Source organism: Vanessa tameamea, chromosome 11 (assembly GCF_037043105.1).
Source record: "Vanessa tameamea isolate UH-Manoa-2023 chromosome 11, ilVanTame1 primary haplotype, whole genome shotgun sequence".
In the NCBI taxonomy this organism is placed as follows: Eukaryota; Metazoa; Arthropoda; class Insecta; order Lepidoptera; family Nymphalidae; genus Vanessa; species Vanessa tameamea.
In genome coordinates this window covers 10,613,019-10,629,552 of record NC_087319.1, presented here as the reverse complement: position 1 = coordinate 10,629,552, position 16,534 = coordinate 10,613,019, and the positions used below count along the sequence as shown (strand labels likewise).

The 16,534-nt window shown below is 31.1% G+C and overlaps 2 protein-coding genes across 3 annotated transcripts in view; both read right to left on the bottom strand.

Annotated features, from left to right (window-relative positions):
* Nucleotides 1-312: 312 nt before the first annotated feature.
* Nucleotides 313-10,451, bottom strand: LOC113396212 (uncharacterized). Its single transcript, XM_026634072.2, has 7 exons — nt 10,312-10,451; nt 9,951-10,030; nt 9,072-9,229; nt 3,435-3,506; nt 3,121-3,259; nt 2,398-2,516; nt 313-1,303 (listed from the first exon to the last, which is right to left on the bottom strand). The coding sequence occupies exons 1-7, from the start codon at nt 10,431-10,433 to the stop codon at nt 1,157-1,159; spliced, it is 837 nt and encodes a 278-aa protein (XP_026489857.1). The 5' UTR covers nt 10,434-10,451; the 3' UTR covers nt 313-1,156.
* A 1,553-nt stretch (nt 10,452-12,004) lies between these two features.
* Nucleotides 12,005-16,534, bottom strand: part of LOC113396173 (protein PF3D7_1417600-like) — a 580,968-nt gene continuing 576,438 nt past the window's right edge. For both annotated transcript variants that reach the window (XM_064216188.1, XM_064216187.1), the window contains 2 exons: nt 13,776-16,389; nt 12,005-13,481 (listed from right to left, as the gene is read on the bottom strand). In XM_064216188.1, coding sequence (XP_064072258.1) covers nt 12,076-13,481; nt 13,776-16,380 — 4,011 coding nt within the window. In that variant the 5' untranslated portion in view covers nt 16,381-16,389 and the 3' untranslated portion in view covers nt 12,005-12,075. The remainder of the gene's footprint in view (nt 13,482-13,775; nt 16,390-16,534) is intronic.

The following is a 16,534-nucleotide window of genomic DNA, read 5'->3' as shown; positions in this document are numbered from 1 at the left end:
CAATAAATATAATTATTCAAGAGTAAGGGTTATGTACAATACACGCCAAAGCCAAGAATTTCAACTTTCATTAACTGATAAAAATCTTTTTATATTTGTTCTTTTTAATGATCGTTTAGACTCGTAAATAATTGCACCTGCGTGAAGCCGGGGCGGGTACCTTGTAATATATAAAACTTCATCGCAATACTGTCATTTCGTGACCACGACAGACAGAACTCTGTCAATAGTGGAATGATCGCGGCCAGAACATGAAATATTAAAAATGAACAACACGTATCACAAACGTGAATGTACAAAATGAAACAACGATTAAAAGAGGATAGTTAAATATATTATTGACATTTGTATTATAATAAAAATAATAGTAATCATTCTTATAACTAGCGAATACAATACTGCACAAAAATATTATCGGAACACAATTATTCTATAATCTCTGAGGAGTAACGATGTCTTCTAAGAATTGGGCGAAACAGCGCATCGCTTGCAGCAGAGCCGCCAGGAGTATCGACAGAGACAGACTTACTAACTTCTGACTCTCGGATTTAACGATTTCGTTGTTAGAAACAGGAACTAAACTGCGGTTCGAATCTAAATTAAGAATCCTTGAATTATCACAATCGATGCTATAAACATTTGTACCAACAACAGACTCGCACTTCCTCGAATCACAAACATCGTTAACATCACACGATACATTTATCACAATGAAATCCGAATCGATTAAGTTATCTTCAACGCCGTCCACTTCGTCGGACTCGGCCAAGTGCGACCTGAACGAGCCCTGCGCTTTGAGGACGTTATTATTATTAACATTTGAACAACTTGGAATCTCATTCCAGAGCACAGCACAACGATTACTATTGGTTAGGCACTTTGTTACTACATTATCCGCTACGGCTGATCTTAAACTATCACTAACGTTTCTGTTACGATTATAAACGTATCTCATGGAATCGTCGTTTTCACCTGACGACATACCACTGTCGTTATCTATGACACTATCTCTAATTGGTGAGATATGATCGAGATTATTGTTTACTATGTTACTTTTAACATCTACTTTAGTGCTATCAAAACTTCCATAGCTTTTGGATGGAGCATAGTTTGAAGTATGCTGCTGTACCGTGCCCGGACCGGGCACGGCCTCGGGTCAGGAGACCTTACCGCAAGTAATGCTCCCTTTTATAACTATCGAGTTCGATATGAGCTCTTGCGTCCCAAATATGCTGTCGGTGTCGGAGAGTGACGCATTGTTCAACGAACAGGCGTCATCGAGTAACAGATCGGATCTTAACCCCTGTAACAAAAGCGGACAATATATCAGAATTTATCCTGCAATTATTTTTTAAATAATATTTATTTATTGTACTGCATAGAAACAATCTTGTGAATGATCTGATGGTAAGTGGGCACAACCATCCATACGCAATGGCACTGTTAGAAATGTTAACCATTCCTTACATTGCCAATGTGCCATCAACCTTGGGAACTAAGAAGTGATCTCCCTTGTGCCTGTAGTTGCACTGACTAATTCACCCTTGATTCCGGAACACAACAATACAAAATATTGCTGTTTGGCTATGGAATATGTGATAGCCTACCTAGACGGAGCCCTACCACGATTAAGGCTTCGATTTTGTAACATTGAAATGTTCTTAGCTTTCACGGTTCGGTAAATAACAATGTTACTAGTGAAAGTGTGAACCCTAACGATTCTTATCGTAGGCGTAAGAAAACAAGAACCAAGCATGTTCTTGCATAAACTCTTACATTTATATAACTTTGTTTTACTTTGAGATATTATAAATGCACACTACTGGCCTACTAAGAAAGCTAAGATAAAAAAAAAAACATTTTAAAACAATCTGACATTGTTACATGACATGACATGTATAAGTAGCACATTATGTAAATTAAGGCGGATTGTTTTATAATTTGTCTTTATTTATATTATTTAATCTAACATCATCCGCGGGCTCACTGTTGCCCGTATTAAAGTAAAATTAAAAAAAAAAAGCTTTTTAAATTCTACTTCAATACTTTTGGCGTTTTATATTATGTATTATTACTGAACATCAGCAGATCTTCGCTGGACTTCGAACTAGTCTAGCTTCTTGGAAGACGTTGATTACAAATAATGCAAGTTTATCCAATCAAAAACAATAAGCAAAACTTTAATTTATTATGTACAATATTTTGGTCATCACCTCGCATTCAATGAGATGAATAACTCGGTGACAGATAACGTAGACAGACGAAGAGATTTGTACAAAATGGACACACAACCAAAACTTTAAACGTATCAATGAATCATAAATACAATTTCTATTATACAGTAATATACTTTAATTAAGTGTAGTATTATTTTAAGCTAGTCAATTGTAATCTTACCTCTGAAAAATATTCATAGTCTCTTTCGAATGACAGTAAAAATATGCAGAATATTCCCGCCAAAATATAACTACACAGAGAACTAACGACGTGACATACGTAGACGCCTTTGGAACCATCTGGAATAAAAAACCAGAGCACGTTTTAATTGAAATTATTAGAAAAAAATTTTTAACTAATTATACTATTAAATTTATAATTATAATTATTTGCTTCTAATAATTATATATATATTTTTGGTCAAAGCAAAGAAAAATTTAGACTTGACGATCAGCTGCGTGCTCGGTACTAACATTCCTTGGGAATGTTTTTGATGGGATCGTCGTCGTCGACTACCACTGCTACACCCATGACTTGAGATTAAGTGTAGATTCTAGTTTACTTTCGAGAGCCGTTATTAATTGAATTTGCAAAATCTACATATTAGTTTTTTCTTTAGATTACTTTCTCAAACGGAATAGTATAGCATAGTCAACTATATACAATTAAATTTACAACGCTTATACAACTTTAGTAAGCTATTCATGAGAATTTTAAGATCTTATACAGTGCTGAATTATAGCCTTCATAATACTTTATTCTATTTCTTTATCTTTTAACGTTGAAACGATTTAATTCAGAACCATTCCTAATGAATAGAATTTAATTGACTTTAAACGAATTAATATATATTTTATCAAATAGTCAAAAACTAAATTATTGCGTTTATTAAGTTTTACTTACCTTCAGGCAAAAATGAAGAGACCGTACCAAAAATTGCCATTAAAACTAGAACAGGGAAGCTCACGTTTGCAAGGCATTGCCGTACTACTGTCAACCTTCTATCATAAAATAATGTACAAATATATGTCGTTATGATACACTGAAATAAAAAAACCAAAAGATAATCCAAAATTCTATATTAATTCAATTCAATTCAATTCTTAGTTTAATGACTTTTAGTTGTGCCACAAGGCACAGATTATTTCGCCAATGTCACGTAGGATGGTCTATATTAATAATTATTTCTCGAACTATATTACAGAAAAATTACCAACCTGTACCCACATGTACAAAGTTCCGAACCCACATATAAATATATTCAATGCTGTTAGACATTGTTCATCTACCTGAAACGCAAAAACATAAATTATTACAAAAAAATTAAAACTGATTTTGGTTTGAGATTTACTCTATTTGTATTCATTGATCTCGATGAAGTTTTTTGATGTACAACATCTTTCTTCTCGCTCTACTGCAATGTGTGGAAGTCGATTCGTAAAAGGGGACGGAAGTTTGTAACGGTAATACGACAGGAAGCCCGCGCTATTTGATTTGACCAATGAAGGCGCAGTGCTAGAATTGACCAACAGATGGCACCGATTAATTTTGCGAGAGGATGTATTGTGTAGGAGCTTATTACCGAGGAGCGTTGTTAGAGTATGTCCGCGACTGCTGTATGGCTCGAATTTTTAAATTGAATCTTTCATTACCATGTGGATTTTAAATTTGGTTTATTCAATACAATAAAATTATTTCTTTTTTATTACGATGATGAAACTTAGATATGGGATACAGACAAGGTTGATGTATGTACATTAGACGGCATTATAGCTGAGACAGCGATCTCTTCCAGGCAAGAACGTTAGAGAACGGCATGACATATGAACAAATCACAAACAACTAATACATAAATAATGAAATTCCAATAATTCATTGTTATAATTATTGCCATAAATATTATAATATAAGCATTGTCAGAAAAATTATAGTACATTTAACGATAATGATCGTCGCTAATTCGTATAACGTTACAGCTGCACCGTATACCCATACACGTGGCAAAATGTCATCAGACACATCATGATGATTTCCTTCATCTCCGAGCACGAAGTAAATCCGAGCTTGATATATGAATGAATGAATTGAATGATTAAAACGCCATAAAAATATTGTGTTCTATACATTGCGTCATCTCGAAATAAATTGATAACAAAACCAAATTTATTTTCCAAGTATAATAAAAATAATCCTAGTTTTGTATTTTTTTTTTTTATATCCCATCCGATCGATTAATAATAAGTCTTCTGACTCGATAACGGAACTCTATAAGAATGAACCAGAGAGTGTATTGAACCGAAATAATGAACTATCTTCAAAATAGGTCTTGTTAACCGTTTTCAGTGATAGTAAAAAACGATTAATTTATCTAAGTGGTACTTTAAAATTTGACTATTAGCGTTGAAAGATTAATTTAACTTCACCTGTTACTGCGTGCAAGACAAATATTGCAAATTATTGAATAAAGTGATCTAGATATATCTATTATTTAAAACAGTTTCATTCAAATGATAAAGCATTTATTCTGCTCATTTTTATTGTTGGTGACAATTTAATAGCTTACTAAAAATAAAGGGTCGGAGAGATTTTGATAATTTTTTTCGTATGTATTATACCAGACCGAGATCGGACCGAGGACGAACCGTAATCGACCTTATAGTGTGGTTCCAACTTTACAGTACTGTAATGCTGCGATCGAGACGTAAATAAAATTCCTATTTCTCTATAGATAAAAATATATGTGTGTATGTTTTTCTTCTATACTACTAAATCATTGTCCCGACTGTGAGATCCTAACTTTAGTGAGTTCATCAAATGATGTTAAAGTACAAACGTATGTTTGTTATTCAATACGTGTATATGTTGAATTGCTTTTAACGTATACTTTATTCCAACCATATGAGGAAAAAAGCCAAATAAACAACATTTGACAGCAATTTGACGCGATATCGTCGGTCAAGGGCTTGATTAATCTACGATATTCACGATGGCTTTGCGAAAAAATCGATCGTCGATGAAACTGTTATCGGAAAAAATTAAAGTGGAAATAAGTAGTTAAGTGTACTAGTGTTACAATATAAATAAAGATATATTAATCATAAGCTCTTAGTAGTGCACAATATAGCTGAGTTTTTAGCCAATCGCATGAAATACGTAAATCTAAGGTTTGTTTATTTTTTTTCCTAATCCCATTGGAATAAGCTAAAGACCCTTATCATGCCCGTGCGAAGCTAAGTCGGCTAGTTACTTATAAATTCATCAAAAATAATATTAAACTACTGCAATGATTATTAAAACTGAAATCTTTATCTAATTGTAGTTTCAGTCATTACCTTAATGACTATCAAAAAAACTTAATCGATAAAACATCGGAGGCGCTTGCAGAACTTCAGGGTTCTCGGCAATTTCACTCATTTAAAATCCTATTTATACTGTCTACAAAGTTTTAAACGAAAAGTATCAGTAAAAAGTATGCATGGTTATTCATAAATACAATCACGTTAAGTCCAAAATCACAAGGTCGATAGAATCACGACAATTCATCTCTCCTCCTGTTTAATACATGACTAACCTCTAATGGATGTGTGTTAGCAATTACGGTTTCGATCCAAATAGACTCATGACAAATATTTATAGGCAGTCCGGTTTATCGCAACTGGTCGTTTTTGTCTACGTCGCGTCGTGCGTATTTCCGGACCCACGACAAGGGGCTTCCTAGCGAAGCCATTTAGTTGGAACCAATGACCAGAAACGGTAGAGTTATTTATTAAAATATTAATTATAAATTCCAAGCGCTTATATTATAATCTACTTATTACGAAGAAGCCTTCACATATGTAAACATTAATAAGAAGAAAGATTATCAGTCAAGCGAGAAACCCTCGCGCTCTACTTGGAATCGCGAGTAGAAATTCTAAAAATGAGTCAAGCAGTCATAATGAGAAATATAAATCATTATTAATATAAATAATGTACACTCAATTATCTTTTATAATTTATATTATATATGATAGTTAGTACATTAGTAGTAGGTATTGTTCTCCGGATCTGTACGGGTACTAATTTAAAAAATGCATTTGTTAATTGGAAAAATATCATCTTCTAAGATAGATTGTGAGACGGTAAACTAAACGATGATTTGAATTCAAAACTTTTCATATCTTTATGGATATTCCTTTTAAAGGGGTCAAAAACTCCTCTGAAAAACGAGGCATGGGAGTATTTTTCTAAGCAAAATCATTAGGCTAGATTATATTTTTTTAATGTAAATCAATAATCGGCACTCCTTGGGCGTAAGACCGACTCATTAGCCGTGACAGCAAACGGCTTGACGCTCCATTATACCGACACCCTCTCCCTTGTTGCTTGTGGCGCAAATAATAGAAGTTATCTACATTTTCTTATTATGTAGAAAAAATATATATATTATCACGGATATAAAATGGAGAGTCCATTTTAATTTATTTTACTCCATATTTATATATTCGTTTTCTTCAACTATCTACAAACATAAATCTCGATGTTTCACATCCGCCGGGCTTCCCGTGATGTCACTTCTGTAATGAACGGTTCAGATTCAATATCGCAAGCATTTTGAACTATCGGAGGATACGACTACCCGGATCGCTTGCACCTAAAGTCACTTTTACTTCTAAGAGCAATTTTCCCGTGAAAATCGCTATATTTAGCGAAATTACATTTAGCGATACGAGACGGTAACATCTCTTACATACATAATATATAAGTTACAAGTTTTGTTTTTGATGGTCCTAACATGATAGTAAGAATGAACCAAAACTTCGTACACTTATAATATTTCTTTATATATGTACTGCTATTATTATTATATTTTTTATATTTAATATAGTGAGAAAATTACAACAGTGTTGAGTGTAATTTTTTGGCAAATATAAAATAACAATTTTAAACGAAAATGATACCTACACTAATATGTTAAATATAAGTATTAAACTTAAACACTCGCAGTTTGTTGTTGCGCTTTAGAGCACAAAAAATTTTTTAATACTTTTTACATCTAAAATATAAATCATAAAATGATTTCAACTTGTGTTTCTTCATCTCTGACTGGTCATTAAAATAAGTGATAGTAACGCTAGGCAGCGGCTGTCAAACTTCACTTCAACTATTACGCGAGTAAACTAAACGCACAATAAAACTCTTTCAAAATTAAATGACTATTATAAAACTAAATGTTAGATAGTAGTTTAAAAATATATTAAACGAAACCATTCGGAGTTTGTCTATGGGGTGTATTATGATCTTCGTGTGATACGAGTTGTTTTTACCTTTTCCATAATCAACTTATTTTTAACCTCCTAATTCTAATTGCTTCCTTAAATAGAAAAAGGTTGATGACCCCTGTTTCATAGATCACGATGTAACAAGTATTCCGCGCAACGAGAATATTGAGAGCACCTGACAACAGGTAATGTTGTGGTTAGCCGTTGGTTGCAAAAGCAATAAGTATTAACCTAAATTCCAGAGATTTGATGCAAGTAGTAACGCTAAATATATATATTATTTTAGTGCACAACCGAATGCAGAGATTCATAAAGAAAATATATTTATTTGTTGAAACATGATGAAATTGTTAACACTTGTTATAAAAATATTATAAAAATAGATTTTATATGTTTGTTCATTCTCACATAAAAAAATACTAATCTTCTTAAAATCGAAATTTAACTTAATTCATTATATTAATATTACGTAAAAGAAAATTGTCACAAACTAAAACATATACATAAAATTTCGTATCATACAATATTATTGCACATTTATTCAGAACATTTGCCAAAAGTAACAAAGATTATAAATTATATATGTCTCATATTGTAATAAGCAACATATTTTTTTTCAACGAGACGTGTAAATAAAAATGCCGCCGAAATTTTTTCGTATTGGATCGGTAGTTTTAGAGATAACACAAGATATATTGAAATGTAAAAAGTACGCGGTTCGTACGGTATGATGTTTTTAATACAGTAATTACTGAGTCGCACTCGTCGCTATAATACTCGTACGGAAAAAACTGCTGTATTAACGTTACCGATATTGAAATTATACACACATTTGATGAGCGAAAGCTTACCGACATCGGAGCGAAGTTACTTTGACTTCGCCCCAAGTGCCGAAGTTTTCGCTAACGTTTCGGCCATACATTACAACGACGTACACAAATTATATAAAAATATTTTATATAATTTGTGTATAACCTGTATCATTGTGTAAAACCCCGTATCTGACCATTAATTAGATAGTTAGATGGCTGATCAATATGTATCTTTTTTTAAGTATTTTAGACCCCGTGATATGTTAAGTGGTTACTAACAACACTCCTTACACCATCAGGCTGTATTAAAAAAAAAAAAGAAAACTATACCCAATTTATTTTTTAACCACTTCATTGTGATGCTGTGACAGCTGTTCGTCTTTATATTAGTTATGAAATCATGTTAGTCATGCTGATGGAAATTAGATTATAAATAAGTTTAGTATTAACATACTAGTTTTTGAACACAGATAATATATTTTGTATTGATTGAATTTTTAATTTGAAAGTAATAAAATTGCAGATGGAATGTGCCACATGATGGCAAGTGGTCACTACCTCGCGTAGAGATTGATGCTGTAAGTGGCCAGTGTCGACATATTAACCAATCCTTACTTCGCACCAATGCACCACCAATCTGGGAGCTAAGATGTTAAGTCCCTTGTGCCTCACTCACTACAATCACATTATATAAATAATCCTTCAAACCGGAACATGTGAAACTAAAAACAACATTTAATTTATTTAGATTCAACAATTAAAACATCACATTGACCCTTACCTTGAATAGAAATAAAAAGAAGTAGACCAGGAAGCCCAGAGACAGGAATGAAGCTGAGAAACAAGCAATCCTATTGGCAAAGGAAGTCACATTCGGATTGGGGGTTAATGATCCTAGTATATGAATTTGCTGGTATCTGTCATATATGATTTTGCCAGCTGAAAAAATTATTTGTTAGCACATACAAATGTTACATACATAAATTTTATTTAATAATGATATACTTTTACCTACAAATACTGTTTAGATTAGGTAAAGATATGCTGTCTCTGTATTTTAAATAACATACCTATCTTGTATGTCTTTTTTATAAACAATATTTATAGGCAAGTTAATGTTTAGTTGGCTTGATATGAATACGTAATTTAACACAATTTATGACATAAAAAAAAAATTAAGCTATCACCAAGTTATTATTTATAATCAATTAACTTAAAATATTTTCAACCCAAAGATTTTTAAATTACTGTAGTTTCATACAAATTAATGTATTATTTTACGATTATAAAGGTAGAGAAATAAGTTAAAGAAAAAATACATTTAATTGTTTATCTGACTTTGATTATATTTAAAAATCTTTGGTTTATATTAATTATCAGTAACTTAGTTATTTTTTTTTTTTTTTGTTAGTAAAATAATGAACTTGGAGAAATAAATAATTTGTTCCTCAACTTAAGAAATTATTAATATTAAAGAACACTTATTTTATACTATAAAATATTAATTATATAATTTTACAGTTAATTTATATCAACAAAATATTTCATAAAAATATAGATATTAAAAACACAAATTATATTATTCATATATTTCAAATATATAGAAATACAATATATAATATACACATACAGTGTTAAGTTTTAACTTTTTTAATCTTACCGAATGCTCCACTGGCAATATACATAAATGCAAGGCCAGTGTCGAAAAAGTTTGTTTCGTTAACGACTTGAGAACAAAGGCTGAAAAAAAGAGAAAACGTTCTTAACACAAATAAGAAAACAAATGAAAACTACACTGAAAAGTGAAAGGCAAATGCTAGAATAAGTAAATGTTATACATTACATGGTAAAATTGTACACTTTACACTGAGATGCAATAATAACACTTCAAAACAGTTATATTAAATGTTAATACTTATCATTATTACAATAATTTGATTTATTTATAATAAAATCGGCAAATAGTTTCTATTTCGTAATTTTAGGATAACGCACTTCATTAATACTTGAAATATACTTACGATAAAATATAGGTCGAAGTTAAAACTATAAGCGCACATTTAAAAATTAACATATTAAGCACAAATAAAATGTAATATAACAAAATCCAATTAGGTTCAAACTGTACACACAACACAACCATCAAGACGTCAATTTAAAATGTCAGTGTCATATATTACTATTTTTTATGTTTCTTTTTACGGCATTAGATGAAACTATTTAAATAAATACATAAAAATTTACACTTGTCTCTTATCAAATTTTCATGATACATCTTACAATATAATAAATTAAATGTGCATTTCTTCTTTAAATGGTAATTGAAAATATTGCGTAATTTTGACCCAATCTGGATTGAAATAAAAAGGCAGTTATTTCATAATTCGTTTTTATTAAAAAAAACACTTACTTCATTCAAATATGTTACATTATTATCTGAGTTTTATCATTTTATTTTAGACATTATCACATTTTTATTCGATCAAAATTAATTTTGAACATGTTACATAACCAACTTTAATGAGATATCTTACGCAAGGAGGTATATCTCTTATAATACAGCCAATATTGATCTTTCATTTTCCATGAATAATTATATAATATTTTCCAATTAATATTTAAAATCTTATCTCGCAGAATTTTGTTTAGTGTTTATGTGATAATATTTTTTACAATATTTTTTAATCAGGCAACAATTAACATAATGACAACGAGATGTTACTATCAAATTCCATCTGTATTACTTTTAATATACTCTGTCCTCAACTGTCAATAAATACTCAAACTTGAAAATACCGCTAATTTTTTATACTTGCTTTGAAATACAATTAATCGTATAATTAATAAAACTTTTTATATAATAAGTGAATAGAATACCAATATACTGAAATGTCGTCACTGCAGCCTAAACACGCGTTAAATTTAGGTAAATGTAAATATATATTTTTATTTTAAAATATTTTTTCCTTTATGTATGTATTTTACATTAAAAATCAGAAATGTATGCTAAACAATAGTTATATAGAATTGAATTAAGATATTAATTATCAGTTCAAATGGTAGTTTAAACTCTTATCTCCATGAAACTAATGTTTATCTTGAAAGTAAAACAATGAACAATACATTAGTTTAAGAAAATATTTCGATGGATAATAATTTAATAACTTATTTGTATATGCTTTAAACATCACATAAAGTAACTTAATTTTCTAATTATATTTACAAAATCAATAAAATTATTATGTGATAATTTGTGGTGATAAAAAAGTTTCTTTGTAACATTATAATATTAAGTTTAGATTTGATATTATGATGATTATTTGTGAAAAAAATGGAGTCGAAAGTAATTGCAAGAAAAAACATTAAATAAACATATTAAAATACAATATATATGTCATAATATATCTGCAAATACACAAAATAAATAAAACATGTTATACAATTCAAACAGCATCATAATATCTTTAAAAGTTAGTGAGTAGGTGATTAGATTTTGCTGCACATTTTAAAATATAATAAAACTTGTTTATATTTTCCATAAATATATTTTAATATAATTACCAGTAATTTATATATATGATATTATTCTCTATCTTTTCAGATTCAGTACAACAGCAAGCATTCATTAAATACTTTCATTCGTTACCTGATGTAAGTAAATTAGTTGAACATATTCATTACGTAATATTAAGATGATTCTTTTTCTGTTGATGTTCTATAAATTGCAATTTTAACTATTCTATATTTCTTACATTATTGATCAATTATGTCATTGGTAAAATTTCTTAACTTTTAAACCATGAAACAATAGATTCTTTGGCATTTTTAGTTTTACTCCATACAGATTTCCAAAAACCAGGTTTTTCGGTTGGTTCAATCTGTTCTATTAGCATATCTTTGTTTTTAGGAACTGATTCCAAATTATTAACAGTATGGATACTTTTTTCATTTTCATTTAAAGATTCTTGGATTTGATTGTCTTGAAAAAACTTAGTTTGTACTTGTTCATGCTTATTTTGGAAATCATTATCGAAACTACCAATTTCTTGTGGTGTATATAATTCTTGTTGTATATTTTCACTGAGAGGCACTTGTACTTGTTGCTGTTGACCGAAATCCATTAATACATTGTCCACATTACTCATTTGCTGTTGCTGTTGCATGTCAATAAAAGTTTGTGCAAAATGTTGTTGCTCAATATCTTCAGGTATTTGCACTTCAGAAATTTGTACATCATCGTATTTAGGTTCTATGTGGGTGATTGATGGACTTTTATAACTTGGCATATTGTATTCTTTGTGGATTAATTGATTATTATCTTTATAGCTATTGTAGTAGTTGACTATTGGTTTTGCAGTAGAAGTGCTAGTTACTTCAAATTGATGATCTAAGCCTATCACATTTAAATTTATAGGTTCTTGATTTAATTTGTCACCAAATTGGTTTTCATCACTCTGTTTCAAGCTTAAAGATTCAATCTCTTGTTGTGTTTTGTACAATTTATTTGTATTTATGGAGCTTAAAGAATCTTCAACCTTATCATCATTACTCTGGCCACTTGTTTCTATTGATACTACTGGTATATCATCAGGGCCAATATCACCACGTCCAACATCAACAATTGGTCTAATTTGATGAGTTGTTATGGGACTGACACCATTTCTATTTATTTCAGTTTTATTTGACAATGTGATTGTATCTTTTGAATCAATTTCTATATTTTTATTAGGTTCTGTTGGTTGGACAGACTCATCTGTTGTTTTTTCAATTGATTGTTTAAAATCATGCTCATAATTTGTGCCATGGTAATTATTACTAGTACTTTGAGTATCTACCCACTTAAAATTTGATGTATTAGTATCCAAATACTGATTATTGTTAATGTTATCCTTATTTTTATCAGATTCTTTAATTAATTTGTCAATTGTATCCCATAGACTTAATTCAGTGTTACTCATTGGATGGTCCTGCGGTCTTGTAACAACTTGATTAAAATTATCTCTGGATTCTTTCCAATTACTTTCTTGATTAAAATTGACTTGTTGATGGTTTACCACAGAACTTTCAATGTTTTTTTGAGCCTCTAAACTGTTAATTTTATTCCAGATGGGTTGCATAGAATGATAAAACATTGATTGATCTAAATCTCCACTATTCATATATTGATGTGCCCATTGTTCAAAATTTCCTGCTTTAAGAGGTTTATTTAATAGTAACAGCTATATTTTAATACATTAATAAAGTATACTTTATTATTTATGCAAAAAGGAATAAAATTATATAAGTTATTAGATTATGAATCATATTTCAGACAATATTATTACTATAATATTATTGATTATATATTGATTTAATAAAATTTTAAAACATTAAGTCATGGCAACATAAAGCAGACTTTTAAAAGGTTAAATGCTTTTCTCAATTAAATATTTAAATTTAACTTAACATACTGATTGCTTGTGCCCATCATAAAATTAAAACTTACTTGATTGTTGGTCTTCGATCCTGTTCCATGTGTTAAAAGTTTGTTGATCATTTGATTTATCTTGTTTTTGTGGAGTTAACTGTTCAAATTTATCCCACAGATTCTGTGTCTGCTGACCAGAATTTTCAAAATGATTCCATTGATTTTGTTTTTCTTGACCCAAACTCCCTAAATTGTGCCATTGACTTTGAGATTGTTGACCTTCTAAACCATTCTGAGACTGTTGATTTAATTTTTCCAAATTATCCCATGTGTTTAGTGTCTGTTGGCCTAAATCTTTTAAATGATCTAATTGACTTTGAGTTTGTTGACTTAATTCTTCTAAGCCACTCTGAGTATGTTGATTCAAACTTTCTAAGTTATCCCATTTATTTTGTGTTTGTTGATCTAAATCTTCTAAGTTTCCGAGTTGATTTTGAGGCTGTTGACTTAATTCTTCTAAGCCGCTCTGAGTATGTTGATTCAAATTTTCTAAGTTATCCCATTTATTTTGTGTTTGTTGATCTAAATCTTCTAAGTTTCCGAGTTGATTTTGAGGCTGTTGACTTAATTCTTCTAAGCCGCTCTGAGTATGTTGATTCAAACTTTCTAAGTTATCCCATTTATTTTGTGTTTGTTGATCTAAATCTTCTAAGTTTCTGAGTTGATTTTGAGGCTGTGTACTTAATTCTTCTAAGCCGCTCTGAGTATGTTGATTCAAATTTTCTAAGTTATCCCATTTATTTTGTGTTTGTTGATCTAAATCTTCTAAGTTTCCGAGTTGATTTTGAGGCTGTTGACTTAATTCTTCTAAGCCGCTCTGAGTATGTTGATTTAAACTTTCTAAGTTATCCCATTTATTTTGTGTTTGTTGATCTAAATCTTCTAAGTTTCCGAGTTGATTTTGAGGCTGTTGACTTAATTCTTCTAACCCGCTCTGAGTATGTTGATTTAAACTTTCGAAATCATCCCATTTGTTTTGTGTTGGTTGACCTAAGTCTTCTAAATTACCCCATTGTGTTTGAATTTGTTGGCCCATATTTTCGAAGTCATCCCATTTATTCTGTGTCTGCTGACCTGTGGTATCAACATTTTCCCAGTCTATGTTATAGGATCGTCGCTTTCGTAAATGACACAATTCATCACAACTGGTTTTAGCTTGACCATACTGATTTCCGTAGAGGCTCGAAGAGTACAAATTTTGATCTGCGGTCGCAGTTACAAGTCTTTGTGATGCTTGTCCATTTAAATCACCTCCAACTGGCTTAATGACATAGGGGTCACCACGCCTTTCCCATGATTTATGATATGAATATGAGGACTGGTAACTTTTCGGTCGAGAATTCGTAGTTTCTACTAGATTATTCAAATTTGCTGCTACGTCAGAGTTAGTCGTGTCAAGTGCATATAAATTAGAATTTGCACTAGATCCAGAACTCTGATGTTGAGCTTGATACTGTAATCGATTAGCGGCTGCCGATTTAGTATTGGCACTATACCCACTAGTATAACCACTATTGACGTTTCTTGCGTAAGCACTATTACTGCCACTTGATTGAACATTAGAGGAATCTAAAGCACTTTGATACCGTTGCCCAGCAGCTTGGGATAGTTGCGTATCCTCATAAAGTTCACTGTTTTGAGGGAATGGGTTTTCTGTAGGCATCACTGTAACTGGTAGAGTATCATGTTTTTCCCATTCCTTGCGATAATTGTAAGATGATTCGTAATGTTTTGGTTTTATAACACTAACTCGCTGACCGCTATTACTTAAAACATCAGCCTCTGTGTTGACTGCATTTAGATCATGCACGAGTGAAGTTTGCGAAGCGTCATAAGTTTGAGCCGCAACTGGTATTGCTATCCTAGTTCCTGGCCTCACGTAAACCCTCACAGGCGTTGTTATGAGTCTGCTTTTAGAGATATCGTCACTGTTGCTGAAACTGTTCAAATTGGTGCTACTTTGATCGTATTCACTTCGTGCTTGACTTCCACCGTGAGAATAATATTTGTAGTTGCTTGCAGCCTGACTTCCGCGTTCATAATTACTAGCTCCACTGTACTGACTTTCTGCTTGTTGATTGTCAAATTGTCCATACTGTGATGCTAAACCAGCTTGACGGTAAGTGGAACTGAGGCCCGAAGCTCTTAATTGGTTAGCACTGTATCTCGCATTGTTAGCCGCCGAGTATGAGCTTCCGGTATGTGCAGAATTTTGAGATGAAAGCGATGACTGAGATCGCGAATCGCCATATGAAACACCTTCTTCAAAGTTTCTACCGTGAAGGTTAGTGAGATCGTAGTTTCCAGATCCATACAAACCTCTAGAATTTCCAGATGTGAATACGCTACCAGTCCTTGTATTAGCACCTTCCCCCAGTTCGCCATCAACGTGTCTCACAAGTGTGCTCATTTGATGCTGCGCCAATGAGTCCATATTATGAGCTTTTTCATAATTTCCTCCCATATTACCTCTTTGAGCGCCATAGTAGCCTGATTTGCTTCCGTCGTCCGATGAACTTCTAGAAAATTGAAAATCTTCTTTTTCTTTGTACATTTCTGGTTTACCATAGGCTAAGGCCCATATGGCGCATATCATAATGAGCAGCCTCATTTTGAAGAACATAGAAACGATCTGAGAATAAAAATAAAAACAAAATAATACTCATTCTATTATTTATCTTATATTTTTTTATGTTAATGAAACCTCAATAAAAATAGAATACAATAAATAACAGTTATTATTTTGAGAATTTGAAAATATATAAAAAAAACATTTA